Source organism: Psammomys obesus, unplaced genomic scaffold, assembly GCF_907164565.1.
Source record: "Psammomys obesus unplaced genomic scaffold, mPsaObe1.curated_primary_1811, whole genome shotgun sequence".
NCBI classification, from domain to species: domain Eukaryota; kingdom Metazoa; phylum Chordata; class Mammalia; order Rodentia; family Muridae; genus Psammomys; species Psammomys obesus.
In genome coordinates, this window is record NW_026596244.1 from 7,602,345 (window position 1) to 7,619,781 (window position 17,437).

General features: G+C 38.9%; 1 protein-coding gene across 7 annotated transcripts in view; it reads right to left on the reverse strand.

Annotated features, from left to right (window-relative positions):
- Nucleotides 1-17,437, reverse strand: part of Rapgef2 (Rap guanine nucleotide exchange factor 2) — a 221,891-nt gene that overhangs the window by 104,751 nt on the left and 99,703 nt on the right. For 6 of the 7 annotated variants that reach the window (XM_055596549.1, XM_055596548.1, XM_055596551.1 and 3 more), the window contains 3 exons: nt 12,013-12,088; nt 10,092-10,259; nt 7,654-7,671 (listed from right to left, as the gene is read on the reverse strand). In XM_055596549.1, coding sequence (XP_055452524.1) covers nt 7,654-7,671; nt 10,092-10,259; nt 12,013-12,088 — 262 coding nt within the window. The remainder of the gene's footprint in view (nt 1-7,653; nt 7,672-10,091; nt 10,260-12,012; nt 12,089-17,437) is intronic. The other variant, XM_055596547.1, reaches the window with a different exon arrangement.

Genomic DNA, 17,437 nt, shown 5'->3' on the forward strand with positions numbered 1-17,437 from the left:
AATGTTACCTTTTGAGGTTTAACTCTATTCCTTAGAAGCTAACCTGTTTGCCACCGCTGCCCTCAGCTGTCTTCTTGTACACTCTCCAACTTTTAGCATCTGAATTACGCCCCTTCCCATCCAAATCAGCAATTGCTATTTCAGGACCCCTTGAACTTGATCTAGTCTCGGCCACACCACAGCGAGGCACTACTTGTCTTCCAGATAAGCCCCTAAAGTCTACACGGAATTGCTTTAACATAAACAGCTACTTCTATTACATTCTACAATCATTTTTTTCCCAAAATACGTTTTTCAGTCCATGACAAAATTTTATATTACAAAAACATATCAAAGAAATGGGTAAGTCCAAATTAGTTCAAAATCCATTTCTGACTTAATATTACCAAGATGTCTGCTGAAAAACCAAGGCAAACGTAATGTTACATGGTGTTTGTTTTAACCAAGAAAGACCAATAAAAAAGACTTCAAAAAGAAAATTGTATTATGTAAAACATGTCTCAATAAAGTTATTATGAAAAATAATGTATTGTAGGCTTGCTCCTAATCAGTTAAAAACACACAGATATAACTGACAGTCACTAAGTCTTTCAAGAATAAGAAGAAATTTTCACATTCACAGAGATACATATTTATATACATATTCATTACATTGGTATGCAGATGACTTATATATGTTTTAAAATCATTCTTATATAAATAACTAAACCATTTCCTTTCACAAATGTCTTAAAACCTAGCATGTACACATTCCCTTAAGAGCTAGCATGTCACCCAGAGGGTTAACAATATCATCTGGCCATCAATGCTGTTTTAACACTGGATTCCAAACTCAGAACATTTTTAATTACTCATTAGTATGCCCACAGAAAACAGTCTATTTGCAACTGATAGCCATTGTAACAAGACCAATTCAGCACTGATAGAAGATAGCAAATTCGGTGTGTCCAAAAAGGAAAGAATTTTCAAATGAGCTTGTAAAACCTCATGCTAGAAACGGGGCGGGGTAGAGGGGCACATGATGAAAATTGAAGCTGGCAGAGATGGAAGGAATCTTCGCTGTTGCAATGCAAAGCAAAATTTTAACCAACTATATTTAAAACACATACAGGCAGAGAGAGAGACAGAGACAGAGAGACACAGAGAGAGAGAAAGAGAAAAGGTGAGAGAGGGAGAGAGAGAGCAAGGGGAGGGAGCTACCCATGGTCACAGTAAGAGGCAGGACAAAGTGGTACTGATCTTTCTTGACAAACAAATTGCTTGAAATATTGCATGACTTGCTACACAACGCTGTTATTACTTTCAACTGGAAGATAGGTCCAATTATGACATCAATACAAGCTCTCTTTCAGAGTGGAATGAAAGAACAGTAAATCCCAGTGGACACCGGGGTTCTCTAGCGGAGATGATGTAATATACAAAAATAGACACCCTCCAGCCGAAGCTGGAGCTTGGGTAAACAGCACACTGCATGCTTTTCTCAGCTGCCTTGCATGAATTTGCAACGCGCCGTTAATAGCGTGAGAGAGATCGTTCCATGCTTTACATTCCCTCATGACTTACATTTCAATGTCTATCTCTGCTCTACAGTTTACCTTCCTAATCCATACTAATGAAATTAACATAAATACCTGATTATAACTGCAAAAAAGAGAAAAGGTCCCTCCCTAAAGCAAGGAGAATGACAGCAAAGCAGCAGCTCTCACAGGCTGTGGTTTGCCAGAAATTGCAGTACAAGGTTTGGTACAGTCTCCTCCACCTATTGTTTAGAGACCTTTCTCTGAGAACCTTTCGGAAGGATTTAAATACAGCATGATCTGGGCGGCGAGGAGCCAGTTAACCTGCTGACAAGGAGCATGCAAAGGGTACTTTTTACACTCTCAAAAACCACTAGTGAAATCCAAAGCATCTGTATGCACGGAATTCATAGCATCTAGCAGCCTTTTCAGGGTGGGGTTGATCATGTTCCTCCTCACCAACATTCTCCTCTCAGTCATTCCTCAATATCAGCTCAGCTTTCACATTTTTATTAAGCTTTCCTGCACTAAAGAATAGTCTGCTTTGGCCTACGGGTGTGGTCAGTTTGTGGAGTGCTTGCTTAGCATGAACAATGCCCTGGATTTGAGCCCCAGCACAGCAGAAACTGGGCATAGTGGTGCATGCCAGGGATCCCGGGGCTTGAAAAGTGGAGGCATGAGGATTAGAAGTTGAGGGTCATCTACACTGGCAGTTACAGACCAGCCTGAGAGAAATTCTTGACTCAAACAAAACCACAAACAAACAAACAAAACACAAAGCCTGTCTTGCTTCAAACTAAACTACTTCAAACTATGACTCAAGTGTTTGCACTTTATATGGTGAACGAACACCCCCCCCCCACACACACACATTTACTGGGCAGAAAGTGCTAAAATGAATAAACTGGTACTTTAAAGTTTTACTTTTGTTACATACCTATTTTCTTTTTTCAAGATGTATTTATGTGTATGAGTGTTTTGCTTGTGCGTATGTCTGTGCACCATCTATGTGCCTGGCGCCCACAGAAGACAGAGGAGGGTGTGAGATCCCCTGCAACTGGAGCTATATAGTTGTGAGCTATCATGTAGGTACTGGGACAAAACTGGGGTCAGACAAAACTGGCAAAATGATGTCTTTCATCCATGAGCTCTCTTCAGCACCTATTTCTATTTTCTTCCACTTGAACCCTCACCCTTATCCCCGTTGTCAAGTTCACATGCCATTTCTGCTTCCACAGCTTAATCAGGTCCTTTTCCCAGCTTGGAGGAGGCAAGTTTATCAAGAAGTGAACCTCTGATCTGGGCAGTGGTGATGCAGGTCTTTAATCTAGCACTCAGATGGCAGAGGCCAGTGTGTTTCTGAGTTCAAGGACAGCCTGGTCTACAGAAAGTTCCAGGATAGCCAGGGCTACACAGAGAAACCCTGTCTCAACAAAACAAGTGGATCTCAGTACAACACAACCTCCTCTTTGGTCTCTCTGGATTTTCCCAAAAGTTTTTAGTCTTTCAGCAGATGAAATTATATGTGTGATCTATTTCTCCTTTGGCCACGACATTACATTATAGCTGATCAGAGAGCCATTCCTGATTCTTCCAAGTGCCCAGTGCATGTCGCTCCATACTTATATTTTCCTGTATTTTTACTATCCGTATTTCCCTGTGAAACTATGAAGCGAAGGGAACAAATCACTTGAGTCTGCCACAGATCTAAAATCAGTACCCAACAAATATATGTCAAATGAAAGAGTCTGTAGAATAAAATACTGACTTTTTCCTGAATGACAAAGGAAATAAAAGTTTTCTGAAACTCTATCCTACTGTAATTACAGAAAGATACTTGTAACACCAATGAAAAGAAACACTTTTGCTTCAACTAAGCAAACAAATGCTGGATGGATAGGGAATAAATGTTTAAAAATAGTTACAATACTATCCCTACACTTACATAATTTTATGTGTGTTAAAATACGTCTTTAAATATACACATTATAGTTTAGTTAAGAGAGACATGAACTAAGGTAAACTTTGAAGTTCTTAACATTCTAGAAAGTTTACTAAAAATACAAGTCACAAAATCTGACATAAAGCACTTTTTTTTTTTTTTTTGAGCTAGGGTTTCTCAGTGTAGCGTTGGCTGTCCTGGACATGCTCTGTAGACCAGGCTGGCCTTAAACTCACAGAGATCCCCCTGCCTCCATCTCCAGGAGTGCTAGGATTACAGGTATGCAACACCACACCTAGCTAAAACACAATTTCTTATAGTTAAATAGCAAATACCACATCAAAATAAGGAGGCATTGAAAAGTTACTGAGAAAGCAAACCATGAAATGGGTGAAAATACTTAGAATTCTAATTTAAGAATAGCTCAATCAAAAAAAATTTAAAAAAAGAATAGCTCAATCAAAAATATCTCATGTCAAATAGAAAAATGTGCATAAAACTAAACATTGAAAACTTTTTATATCAATAACTAATAACTTTTAAAACCAAACCTACCAAGGAATCCGTAACTGGATACATCAACTTAAATATATTCCTTAAAAATACTGTAAAATGATGCATGCTTGAGATTACTGTTTTATTTCTCCAATTTTAAACAGCACACAAGGAAAAATACATGTTGAAAATCACAAAGTATTCACAAGCATGTTTAATTATCATGTTTTACATATGAATTAAAAAATAAGTTTAACTTACAACATGGAAAAGTTTTAGGTTTTTTTTTTATTTCATTTAGAAATGTGTAAGATATATGATAAAACCACTGATATCTTATATGGCCATTAAATGAAGTAGGATTTATCTGACATCACAAAAAAAATAAAAGGAAAACAATAAACAAATAAAAACATTTCTAACCAGGTACACTAGGATATACCTTTAATCTCAGTACTCAGGAGACAAAGGCAGGTAAGTTTGAAGCCAGCCCGGTTTACAATGCTGAGTTTCAGACTAGCTAGTGAGATCCCATCTCTAAATAAACAAGAGAGAGTAAGACAGATCGACCCATCCTATGAAAAGGGGAGCTGATCTTCCAAAGCCTCATACACGTCTTGTGTGTATGCCATACTTAACAGACGCTGGCAGTAAAAAGTATTAAGTCATGCTGTATCCAGCACATTAATTCAATGTAATATTTTCTACTACTACTGTGTACCCACAGAACTCAAACCTGACCTGCTGAAAAGCTGGACGCCTTTAACATTCGCAGAAAAGGAAAGCCATCAGAAAGAATATGAGGCATCTCTTCCCATATCTAAGAGGGTTTTTTCATTAATTTTCTTGGCTGACAGCTTGAAACTATCCTTTATCTTGTACTATGTTCACATTTACAGAGAGCACACATTCAGGGAGCACACAGGAGTGGAACAGTGTGCCGATGTGAGAACTTTCTAACCATACTTGGGAGCTAGAAATCTCTCAAGCTTCAGGTGGAAAACATAATATTTACAGGTGGGACACGTTTTCTTTAGTCTCTGGTCTAATTTCTTCCTGTTCAATGTTTGCTCTTCCCAACCTGGAAAGAGTAAAGAGCTCTCTCTCCTTCTCCCCATTAATGTAGGAGAATAAAACACACCTTAAAAGGTATGGGCCAAGTTCCAGCATCGCTCCAACCAGGTAAGTTAAGCACCCTTCCTCCCAGTCAGCTCCCCTACCTGCCCTCTCTCTCCATCCATCCTTACCATGGACCTGGGATCTCCTGCCATACAAACATGACAGGAACAGCCTGAAGCAACAAAAGTGAGACAAAGTTTTCTTTCCTTCCCACTCTTAAAGGTAAACCAATGCTAGTCCACGACCAAGGAAAGTCTTTTTAGGAGCAGACCCCAAATTTGCCAGCCTTGGCCAAGAACGTTGTTACTTGCTTCCATAGTCTACTCACTGGGAGGCTGATAGTTCAAGCCATTCCTTTCTTTTTGGTCACCTTAAGAGCAGCCTCAAGCTCCACTCACCAAAATTAAGAAAATGTTAATGAGAATTCTCTTCTCACTGCACATTAACACACTTATTCTCTCTGCAAACCTTACATGCTTGTCCTGCAAAACGTCCTCACTCAACACTCAACACGAACTGCATCTTCACAACTCTGACCAAAAAGTCATTAACATTCATCTTCAACTATCACAGCGCGTCTAATTTTAAGAGTTCATAAAGTATACATCATTGTGTGTATCTTAAATTCAAGTTTTAAATCAAAATTAGGTTCTTAATTTTTCATGCCAAAAAAAGATAAATCACCTTGTGGATTATATAATTTAGAAATTATGTGTTATATAATTTAGAAATTATACTGTCATCAGGCTAAAAGCTGGATAAAAAAAATTACATTTATCACATCATTTAAAATCAGCAGTTTCAGGCTGGACAGATGGTCAGAGGTTAAGAGTGCTTACTATGCAAACATGAGAATCAGAGCTCAGACTATAGCACTCATGGAAACATCAGCCCTTGTGTGTGTGTGTGTGTCTGTGTGTGTGAGTGTGTGTGTCTGTGTGAGTGTATGTGTGTGTGAGTGTATATGTGTGTGAGTGTATGTGTGTGTGTGTCTGTGTGTGTGTGTGTGTGTGTGTATGTGTGTGTGTGGATGGGTGGGTGGGTGTGTCTGTGTGTCTCTGTGTGTCTGTGTGTATGGGTGTGTGTGTGTGTGTGTGTGTGTGCCTGCGTGATTCAGAGCTAGACAGAGAGCTCAACAGTTAAGAGCACTTGTTCTTGCAGAGGACCCAGGATCAGTCCCCAGTAACAACGTGGTGGCTCACAACTGCCTCTAACTCCAGTGATGGGGAACCTGACAGCCTTTTTTATGAACCAGGCAAGCAGGTGATATAGACATACATGCAGGCAAAATACTCATACAGAAATAAAAATTAAAATTAAATAAAAATCTTTTTAAAAAATTTAAGCAGGGTATGGCCCTGCACACACCTCCAACCCTAGCCCTGCTGAGGGCAGAGACTGGAGCACTGACTGCTGGGGTTGCCGGCTGCTGCCCATGAGAAAAGCAACCTCCAGGGTCAGCAGGAAGCCGACCTCCACGGAACAAGGCAGGGAGGGGCAGAGAACGGCAGATTTGGGCTCCATACACTTGCACACACCCATTCACAAACGCACACATGTGCGCACACACGACAGCCCCACACACAAATAGCAGTTAAGAAACACTGCGCCGCCCATGCCACCTGTGAACACAAACATTCCCCTTGTGCAGAACAGAAAGGGATCATCTCACTTAATTAGATATTGTACATTTGTGATTTCAAGGAAGGCTGCCACAATACCCCCCAAAACCGATTAGCAACAGATTTCCTCAAAATAACACGATCACCCCAACCTTTCTCCTGCACAGTAACACATCCATAAATGCTCCTCTTGCTCAACCATGTTCCAGAGAATCATCAGTTTTTCTTCTATAACTCCAAATTCCTAACCCAAACATGAGCCACAACTTCAAAAGACCAACTCTGAAAATCACAGATTAGTTATTGCAGGCATTAAGGAACAAGTTAGGGCATTCGATTGGACCTCCTGATTAAAATGTGGGCAAACCAAAGCAAGAAATCTGGTTAAAAGTAAGGTGCAAATAAGAAAACACAGAGATTTGAAGCTCCCATTTCTTCTTCTTCTTCTTTTTTTTTTAAATAAGCCTGTTGTGTTTTGTTTTGTTTTAATGTAACTAAAATTTCCCTAGTATTATTTCCCAAATGCTCTCATACTCGGAATTCTAAACTTACTTTTTCATCAAAAGAACAATTAAAACATAAGTTTTTAAGAAATTTCCCATGAGCTTTCCCACACACAAAAAAAAAGGCAGGGCAATTCCAATGTCCGTCTTTTTCTTATTTGCAAAGCAAGTTAACAATAACAACAAAGTGCTTCATTCACTTTTAACGATAATTAAACTGCACTTGCATTCTTCACGAAGGGACTAGCCCATCCGTACAGCACAAAAAAAGCCACCTGTGCCACGACCTCCACTTAAACCAATGCTTCCTAGCTGCGCATAAGTGTCACCCCATCAGCGCAAAACACAGTAGGACAAGACCAAGCAAAGGACATCAGCACTACAATTCATTAGTAACATTGCAAATTTACACACAAACTTAGATTAGGGTTAAGAAACCACACAAATTACAATACCTGGGATTTAGTGCATTCCTTTGAGCCAGAATGAAATGAGTGCCATAGAGGAGGAAAGGAAAAGAGGAACATTGTCAGACATGCTACACATTGCATCTGCCGAAATGAAGATCATGTTCACATCAGTGTAGAATGGCAGTCTAGGATTAGCTGTGCATACTGTGCTGTTTGCTAGCCTCATACTGGTCGTTCCGAGTCACCCAAGCACACCTGTGCAACTCACCTCTCTGAAACCAGCTCTCCAACCCAGCCCTACTACACTGGCCAACTTTTTTCCTTACAGCAAATGAAGAATAATAGTTTCCCTTTAAATATTTTTACATGTCTGTCAATCATAGAGGACAAATTTTGAATTCCTCATTAAAACCTGTTTAAGCCAAATAAATTATATATGTAATTAAAACACAATTTGTACCTCAAAAAGTACCCAGCATTTTGAATTACAACCATAATATTACCAAGCTTAGTTCATTTAGAGAAATTTATACCAGTTGGTCACATATTAGTAAATACTGAGAAAAATTTTATCTTAATATTGAATTGTTCCTAAAAGTGACCAGATAACATACCATTAAATAAAAAGAAAAAAAATTTAAATCTTACAGCAACACACAAAATACATTTTAAAAAACAGACCAAGAAAGGGTAACGATGTATAGAAGGGTAATGAAGTAGCCCATGAAAGACAAAACAGGGCAGACAAGAGATGACCCTCCAACTTGAATGCCCCACATATGCCCATCAGGCTAATCCAATCAACATTTAACACCGAGCAAAGAAGTCCATGCTCGACTGATCTTCTTAGGGTGGAAACTAGTTTGAGAAAATAATTTCAAAGCAGAACAAACAGTAATAATATTAGTATCTCAAAATATAGTAATCTACCTTAGAGTACTAGCATTTATAATCTTAATATGCATTTCCTTCTTTCTGTGATGTTAAACCTATACCAAAACCAATTACCTTCTTCAACTAACACTAGTAGTAAGAAAACAAAAAAGTTTGTGATTTCCACCCTCCCTCCCTTTTCTTCCTTTTCACTTTATTTATGTATTTATGTATTTATTGGCTCAGGGTATTGGTCTGAAGCCCTGACTGGCCTGGGATTGGTTACGTAGAATAGGCAGGCCTCCAACAGGCAGCAATCCTCCTGCTTCTGGCTCCTTCCCAGTGCTAAAATAACAGGCAGACACCACCAGGCCCAGCTTCTTTCAAGCTTTTCTCTTCTTTCTGATGCCCAAGTCTCTCAGACAGACAGACAGACAGACAGATCTGCCTTTGTGGTGGACAAAACTCAGTTTTTCTCGAGAACTCAAGCAAATAATTCTCCATGATAAATTGAAACAGTGCATGGAGTAAGCAGATTGCAGGTGTTCAAAATACTGTTAAAGATTTAAATCCAAACAGCTTTCGACGAAATAAGTGTGTAAACAGGGCACAAAGGGTGTTCAACCTAAAGATACTAAAAGCTGAGTAAATGGTTTGGTCTACATAAGTTTTCCACTTGTGCTTACTGGCAGAAAGAAAAACTGGGAAGTGTAAAACAGTTCCCAAGTTAACCATGTTTATGTATCCAGTCATGAGCTACTGGCCACATTCCGTTTCTCAGGTGAAGATAAACCAACTTCCATATTATGACACTAGCATAAGAATCCTGGGTCCAGTCATTTGAAAACACAAGAAAAATGAGGCTCTGGACTGGATTCATGGAAGTTTATACAAAACACCAGGTCAGCATTTCTTCAATGTAAGAGTTTATTTATCAAGTCTTATGAAATAAGTGGCAACTAAGTGATCCCAGCGTCTAAAAGGATCTCTGACCCTGTGTAGCAGAAGCATTTCAGAACATCTTAACACTGAGGTATTTCTCAAGTCATTTCAGGTGATTCTCACCTCGGTTCTGTGCACTGAACAGAGCTGAGGCAATAGTCTCACAATAGAGTAAAACCCCACAAAAGTAGTATGAAGGCTTTACACATGTATACTAATAAAAGCCAGAAATGGTGTGCAAAGCAGGGGTGCAAAGCAGGAAGCTGAAGTCTGAGTTAAGGGAAGAAAACTTACAAAACACCAAATATTATATGCCTACCTCAGATAACAGTCTAAAAAATGAAAGAACTAAGCGCTGTCTCTTCACTTCTTGGTTTAATACTTCCTGAAATCTATTCAGACAAGTTGAAGTGAGCTTCCACCAGAAGAAGAAAAAGCAAAATTCAAGGGGAAAAAAAAAAAAAAACAAGAACAGGTGGAGCACATTCTGGGACAGCCAGGGGTACATAGGGAGAGCAGTCTCAAATACGTGAACAAATAACACAAAAATAATCAAAACAGACAATTTAACCATCTTTTTACACACCCCTATCTCACACACACACACACACACACACACACACACACACACAATGATGAGAAACACCAATTCTGCACTTATAACTTACCGTATGGTAGCCTCTGGGTAAAGGTGGCTTGCCCACAGGGTAAGAGTCCACTGTGTCAATAATTGTTTGTCTTTCCCCTTTCTGGTTGATTTTTCTAAATCTTCTTCGAGACTGTCTGTGGGAGGCTTGGCGCTGAAAATATTCTTCATTTTCATCCATATAGTCCACCTGAAATAAAGCCCCCAAGATATTTCATTTCTCCAATCAGAATACTTCACATTAATACTAGATCCAAGAATACACTTACAGTCCACACTCATTCACTTTGCAGACAACTCTACACAGACTTTAAGTGAGTCTACACCTCTCTGAAGCTAACTGGCATTCAGTGCCTCTTCCGTGAAGAGGCATTCTCAGTTCCACTTAGGACAATCTGGGTTACTCTTGAAGTCCCTGTAGTTTCAGGGGAAGGGACTTTAAGTGGTTTCTGTGCTGACTTATGAGTCAAAGAGGTCATGGGATGTTAGCACACTTATGAATGCAGCTACTGCTAGCCATGCCATAATTTTAGTATACAAAAAAAACCAAACTGATGCATTTGAGGAAATCAGTAACACGCCCCTCCCCCTCACTCTTCTCCCCCTCCCCCCCAAATCCTGAATGATTCAACTAGCACAGCTAGCAGAACAGCTCCAGGAAACCAAAGTTCCTCTTCCGGCTTACACAGCACAGCTTCAGTTTCTTTTTGTTTATGTAGCACTGCTTAAAAAAAAAAAAAAAAAAAAAAAATCCTTTTAAACATCTGAAAAAATCTTGACTCTAGTGAACACACTAACAGAAAAGAAGTGAAGTTAGTCCGTTCACCATGTACGTTCAGGATTGTTCACCTTCTGGCATGTTTAGCCTCCACTCACAGCTCCCACAATACTGTCAAAGAATGAAACCCCAGGAACTTTACAAGAAAACAAGTTCTGCAAAATCAGCACTGACTGGGGTTTAAAAAAAAAATTCTCAGTTTAAAATTTGGGAAGTCCCATCCTCAGTCCCCAATTCTCATAATCCTAAATTTTACCACCACCATTTTCTTTTCTTACTTTGTAAGATTTGGCCCCAAATGTTTACTAAGTTTAGAGAGGAACTTCTTATTGCTGACAAAATTCTGCTCCAACATCACAGGGGAAATCTGAAATTGTCTCTGAAAAACTCGACCTAGAGTTGCCTACCAAATACTTAACCAACTGTGGTCAAGAAAGTTCCACCATTACCACTAGATGGGCATCTTTTATTTTACAAGATTTTCCTTCCTGGATAAGAAGACATCTTGAAAGAGGCTAGTCAGAGCTGGGTACCTGACTAGCTTTTCTTACTTTTAAAAGAGTATCTAATGGCCTCTCCTAAATCATTCTTATGTAGTAAGAAAGAAGGACACAGATGGCTTTTCTTTAATGTGTAACCAAAAATAATTATGTTACTAAAATCTTTTTTTTATCATTCCATACAAAGCCTTATCATATCTTCAATCACACTATTGTGAGACAAGGCTCTAAAAGCGGCCAGGGTTTTAAATCCCCACTGTAGGTCTCCAGTGTCCTTTCAATTAAGGGAATCAGGACTGCCTTATGTTATCTGTGGCTTAAACACATACATATGTGATTCACTTAAAGAAACTTGCTCAATGCAAAGGCCACTCAGAGCTAAACATCTGCAGTTCCAGGGTCCCCCAAACTTCAGTTAAAAGACATCACCCAGTGATTGAGTTAGAAAGATCAACACCAAACACTGTCCCCTTTCAACTATCTTCTGCATTTGAATTTTGTGAATAATTTCAATATTACAATTATGAATAAAAACATAATTACTAGGTAAATCCGTTATAAAATATAATGCTTTATGATAAATAAGTAGTTTGTGAAAGAGGGTTTTTTTTTTTCAAATAAAAATACTTCAGGAAAATAGAAAGTTTTTAAAGAGATATTCTTACCACAATCATTTCAGAAGGCTCTAGCACAATGCATTCACAGCCACGTCTAAAGCTTCCTGCAGAACGCTTGCCAAAACTAAAAGGGATAAAAAAACAAAAACAAAAACAAAAAAAAAACAAACTCAGGGATCAAGAAACATGAATTATGAATTTAACCTCCAACTAAGAAATTTTTTAATTTCAAAAATTATACATTAAAGGTGTCTTTAATCATTATTACACAAAGAAATAACAATAAAATAATTTAAGTTCCTAAGTTTCAATCATATTCTCCTGGAAATTTTTTTCAAATTAATGATGTAAGTAAAGAAGAATTAATATGAACATGTTCTGGTGATGGACTGTTTGAAATCATTCCCTATAAGGTGAAGTTTTAGAATATTCCAATATAGACAGAAATGGTCCCATGGTAAACTACAAAAATGTTTACAAAGTTTGTTACAGGCAATCCCTTTTTCTAAGTTAACATGTGCAGACTAAACATTCCTTTTACATGGGACTGTAATTTTTTTTTTTCTAATTTTCCTGATCAGTTTATTCTAAATGTTTTAAGAAAAAGATGCCAACATAGGATTGTTCTTTCTGTGGGCATAAAGTGATACGCACTGTGCAAGAAAAACTCTCCTTTCCCTCTAAAAAGAAACAATTTCTAAAACTTCAAAGAAGATTGAATACATATGTTTCACTGTGTTACATGTATGCATTTTAGTAATATTTTATTTATTTTTCTTAGTATACAAAGTAAAAACAAAAGGTTTCACTATAAAACCTACACACATATATAGGTGCTTTTATCTGTTTACCCTCCTATTACCCTTCGTCCCTTCCCCATTCCCTCTGATCTGCTTCCTTTTCTCCTACTTTCTTATGTTTTGTGCTTTTAATATAGAGTCTGCATCTGAGAGAAAATATGTGACATTTGTCTTTCTAAGAGTTTATTTCACTTAACATGATAATCTCCAATTCTCCATTTTCATATAAATGATAAACATCTGTTCTTCTTTATGATTCAATGAAAGTCCACAGTGTGCGCACCACACTTTAAACACCTTTTAAACACACACACACACACAAAAACTTTCCCAATAACTAATTTTAATTGAAAACCTCTTCCTAACCCCAGGTTAAATAGGCATTCTGGAATACTTGTATGGAAATTCTTGTTCCTTTTTTAAGGCCCATATATTATGACATTCAATGTTTCACATACTAGGAACCAAGATATGAAAATCAAGAGAAAGAAAACAGGAAAGCATCTAGATAATATCTAGTCACTCTGACCACTTCATCTGTCAATTTTATTCTTTTACATGATTTCACTAGTCAGAGTGGGTTCTTTATGTTTTTTCTGGGCAAAAACTTATTTTATGAAGAGCAAAAACAGACTTGTAGATAACACCACTGAAAAATACTTTTAAAAACATTGAAATATACATTCAGACATATTCAAACATACATATTGTAACATATCTTATACAATAGAAAATTTTGCCAATTAAGTCGGAGAAATGGCCTAGTGGTTAAGGCACTTGTCAGGCAAGCAAAACTGAAGTTCAGATCCCAGATTCCACTGCAGATTTCACCACGGCGGTGTGGTGAAAGCAGGGTTGGGGGATCCCTGAAGCAGGCTGCCTAGTGAGACCAACCATAACTCAAAAGAGTTCTGGGATGGACAGAGAGACACAGTCTCAAGGACTAAAGAGATTACAGTCGTCAGCCTCAGAGCATTCAACTTGAAAAGTAATTGTGATATACTAGTAAAATATACAACAGGCTTACCAATATCATCAATTTACATGACTAGGTAAAATGTACATTGTATATTTAAAGTGTGTTACTAAGTAACATGACATCAACATCTGAAAGTGAATGAAATACTGTGCAGCTCAGCATGGTATGTGTAATTAGCAAAGGCACCTCCCAGGTTTGAACTGCCAACACCTCAGAATAAATAAGCCAAAGCACAACTGTGAGACTCTCAGTTGTCATATTTTATTCCATTTCACACCCAGGCAATTGTAGAAGCACAACTGCCTCTTTTGAAAATGTAGCACACTTTAAAAAAAAATCATAAATATTTGTAATGCATACAATGGTCCTACAGTACTTGATAAAAGAAGTCAAAACATGCTGCCACTGGGCTCTTCACAAACTTCAGCAAGTGAAGGTGGATCCCAATCTTGAACGTTAGTAAACTACCTATTATTTCTGGTAAGAACAGTTCTTGAACCAATTCCCCACATCTTATTCTACACTTACCGAGCAGGACTTAGTTTCTAGAACTTCATGGCTTTGAGTTGTATTAACACTGTTGCTTTGGGATGCAAAGTTCACACTATATAAAACATTCCCAGGACAGTCTGTGGGATGGGAGTTGCAGGTGGGCCTGACAAACTGCAGCCGCAGACTCACATCCTGTAGACATCACAAAGTTGTCAACAGGAGAGACGATTCTCCACCAGATTAATTTCTCAAATATGCAAAGGAGAAAGGCTAGCTAGCACCCTCAGAATACATCTAAGCAAGGCATTTGTCTTTTTAACAACTGAGCTGGGGAGATGGGTCAGTTAGTTAAATCCCAGCTAACAATGTAGGGTCTGAATTAGGATTCCTAGAGACCATCTTACAGAATCCTGAGGCTGCAACAGGAGTGTCAATATGCCCCAGTCTTAGGGAAGGGAGCCTGGGACTCCGCTATATGTACAGCAGAGCTCACGGCAACGAAATCCACAATGGCCACCCGTGGATGCAACTCTAGAATCCAAAAAACCAGTTCTGTGTACACATTAAATAGAGTTCACAGTGTTGGTGGGAACAGTCAGGCTCCACAGCCCAGGCTAGCTCCAAAGTCCTCCTGCCTTCAGCCACACGACACGGAATGAATGAACCTTGGAAGTATCACACTCAAGGCGACAAGCTAGTCATAAAAACTCCACTGAGAGGAATTATCTAGACTAGGCAATTTCACAGAGGAAGAAAGTGAGAGGTCATTGAGGACTGGGGGAAAAAAGAGGGACAAGGCTCACAGCTCACTTCTGTTCACTTTCACAGCTTTCGGTTTCTTTATAAAACTCAGAGCTTGAGTAAGAAAGCAAGACCTCAAAGCAAGCAAGTAAAGGCTGGAGATGGCGGAGTGTTTGTCTAGCACTTCAAGCCCCGACTATGATTAGGGAGCACCCCGAGTCCCCACCAAATGATACAGTTGTGTGAGATTGGACCACGCCACTAAGAGGTGCGAAGCAGCCTCTTTCCATTGGTCACAAAACGCTCAAGGGGCGGCAGCTATGAAAGGAAGACGTGGGAAGAAATGGGGAGAGCACACTTACACCAAATACTTGGGTAGTGCTCCGAGTAATCAATTAGACCTTTTCGCTTTAATTCAACATAATCGCGGTTTTCCTTTTGTCCGTGGCCAATACTAAGACTCTCCCATGTTTCTTACAAGTACATTATTTTGCTAATCGCTCCTCTTAATGTGTTCACTGGACATGTAACACTAACCAGTATTACCAACATAAACCCTTTAATTAACATAAGAATTTACAAAAAAAATTCACAAAATACAGCCACTATTCCTTAGGCAGTTGACAGTCAAAGGAAGATGAGTATTCAAACAGCTGCAAACCAATGACAGGCAGAACTGGCCTTCAACAAGAGGCAGAACTCAACGGCCAGGCCTACTTAGCAGCTTAGTTGAGTGGGAAAAGACCACTCAGCATTTGCAATTCACAGAGTAATTCAAGTTCAGCAAAATCACACAGCGCAGTCAGAGCCTTAGGTCAGATGAAAATACCCAAAGATTTGAATGTCAAATCCATACAGACCAAGTGTCTTCAGGCACTTACAGCTGGGGCTGCAGCCCCCAGGTAGGTTACCAGCTGCTGCTTTGAATTTTTAAAGATGTATGGTTGTTTTGTTTACATCTGAATTAAAACACTTTAAAAGTTATCCCAGTCTTGTAGTAGTTTTTGTGTGTACCTGTGTGTGAAACAAAAATTAATGTGTGCGTGTGCATATGCTTATCATCACTCACCAAAGTTGCTGGTAAGTCTTGCCTTTAACATTCAAAAATCTGTTGGCCTTCTTTTATCCTAGACACTGGCTTTTGACAAGCAGCTATGAAGTTGAAGAGGGATTAGAAAAGTGTGACGTGTGTTTTTAAGCAATGCTCCTGACATCACTGTAACCTGTTTTAAATCCTTCTAGGTTGTTCTGTATGAATATACTGTACAACTTTGATTTCAAGTCTTCAACTTCAGTGTGATTCCAGATCATTCTTCTAATCTTTACTATTGAACAGCCACAAAGTGACAGCTAAAAGTCACACACATCCACGTCTGTCACCCTGTTGGTTCTCTGCGCCTTATGAAAGCCCCATCACCAGCCACCAGTTGACAGACCACCAGCAGCACAGCAGACAGACTACAGCAGTCCACGATCCCATCCACTGGAATCTTTTGCACAGAACAATTTAAAAAGTAAGAATTACAAATTAACTCAGTTCTTCAAATCAAAATAAACCATGGGAAAATGTTTTTTTACAGGTGCAAATAGCATGACATTATAGCATCCAAAATACACAACCAAAATTCACTGTAATTCCCTGCTAGATAGAAGCCCTCGAGTCCATAACCAGAAAGCACAGGTTTGAGAAAGTCAGCCTTACCTAGTTTGTGTAAGCTGCCACGGAAGTTGTAAGGCCAGCGACCCTAAGTTTCTGCCAGCGCATTTTTTCCCAACTCAAGTCAAGTTGAGTTTTATTAGAGCGAGTGTCCTGGAAAAGGCGGCAGCTAGACGAAGAGGTGTCCTCTATCAGTGTCCCTAACCTCACCCTGTGTATGGGCCTCCGCATTCTTGTGTGCGTCAGAACTGCTTGGCGGAATGTAAGTTGTCTGCATTGGAATGTAAACTTACTCATGTCAGGGTCTATGACCAGAAGATCACAGCAGAGCAGTAAAACTGACTGACGGGCAAGTCAAATTCACCAGATGATTAAAACTGTCAAACTGCAAGACAGCCCTTTCTTAGCTCTTCATTTCTAGAAAGTGATAGTTATTGAATTTTATTCTTTTTATAAAACTAAGTAACTGACTAAAATACTGATAGCCAACCAAAATTAACTGATGTATTGATGACGTCAAAGAAAGAGTTGCGTCCCACTGTCAGAACAAAGCAAAAAGCCTCTGAGCAACTGCTGAAGCCCTTAACTTCATCCTCCAAGTCAGGAGAAAACTCGGCAAAGTACGATGAAAAACTTGCCATAAAAATACTCTGAATCTTTTTTAATGTCACTCAAAAATTAGCAGGCACTTTAAAATGAAACCATACATCAAGTAACATACAACACTGTGTGTGAATGGGAGTGCACACGAACGTACGTGTGTGTGTGTGTGTGTGTGTGTGTGTGTGTGTGTGTGTGTGTGTG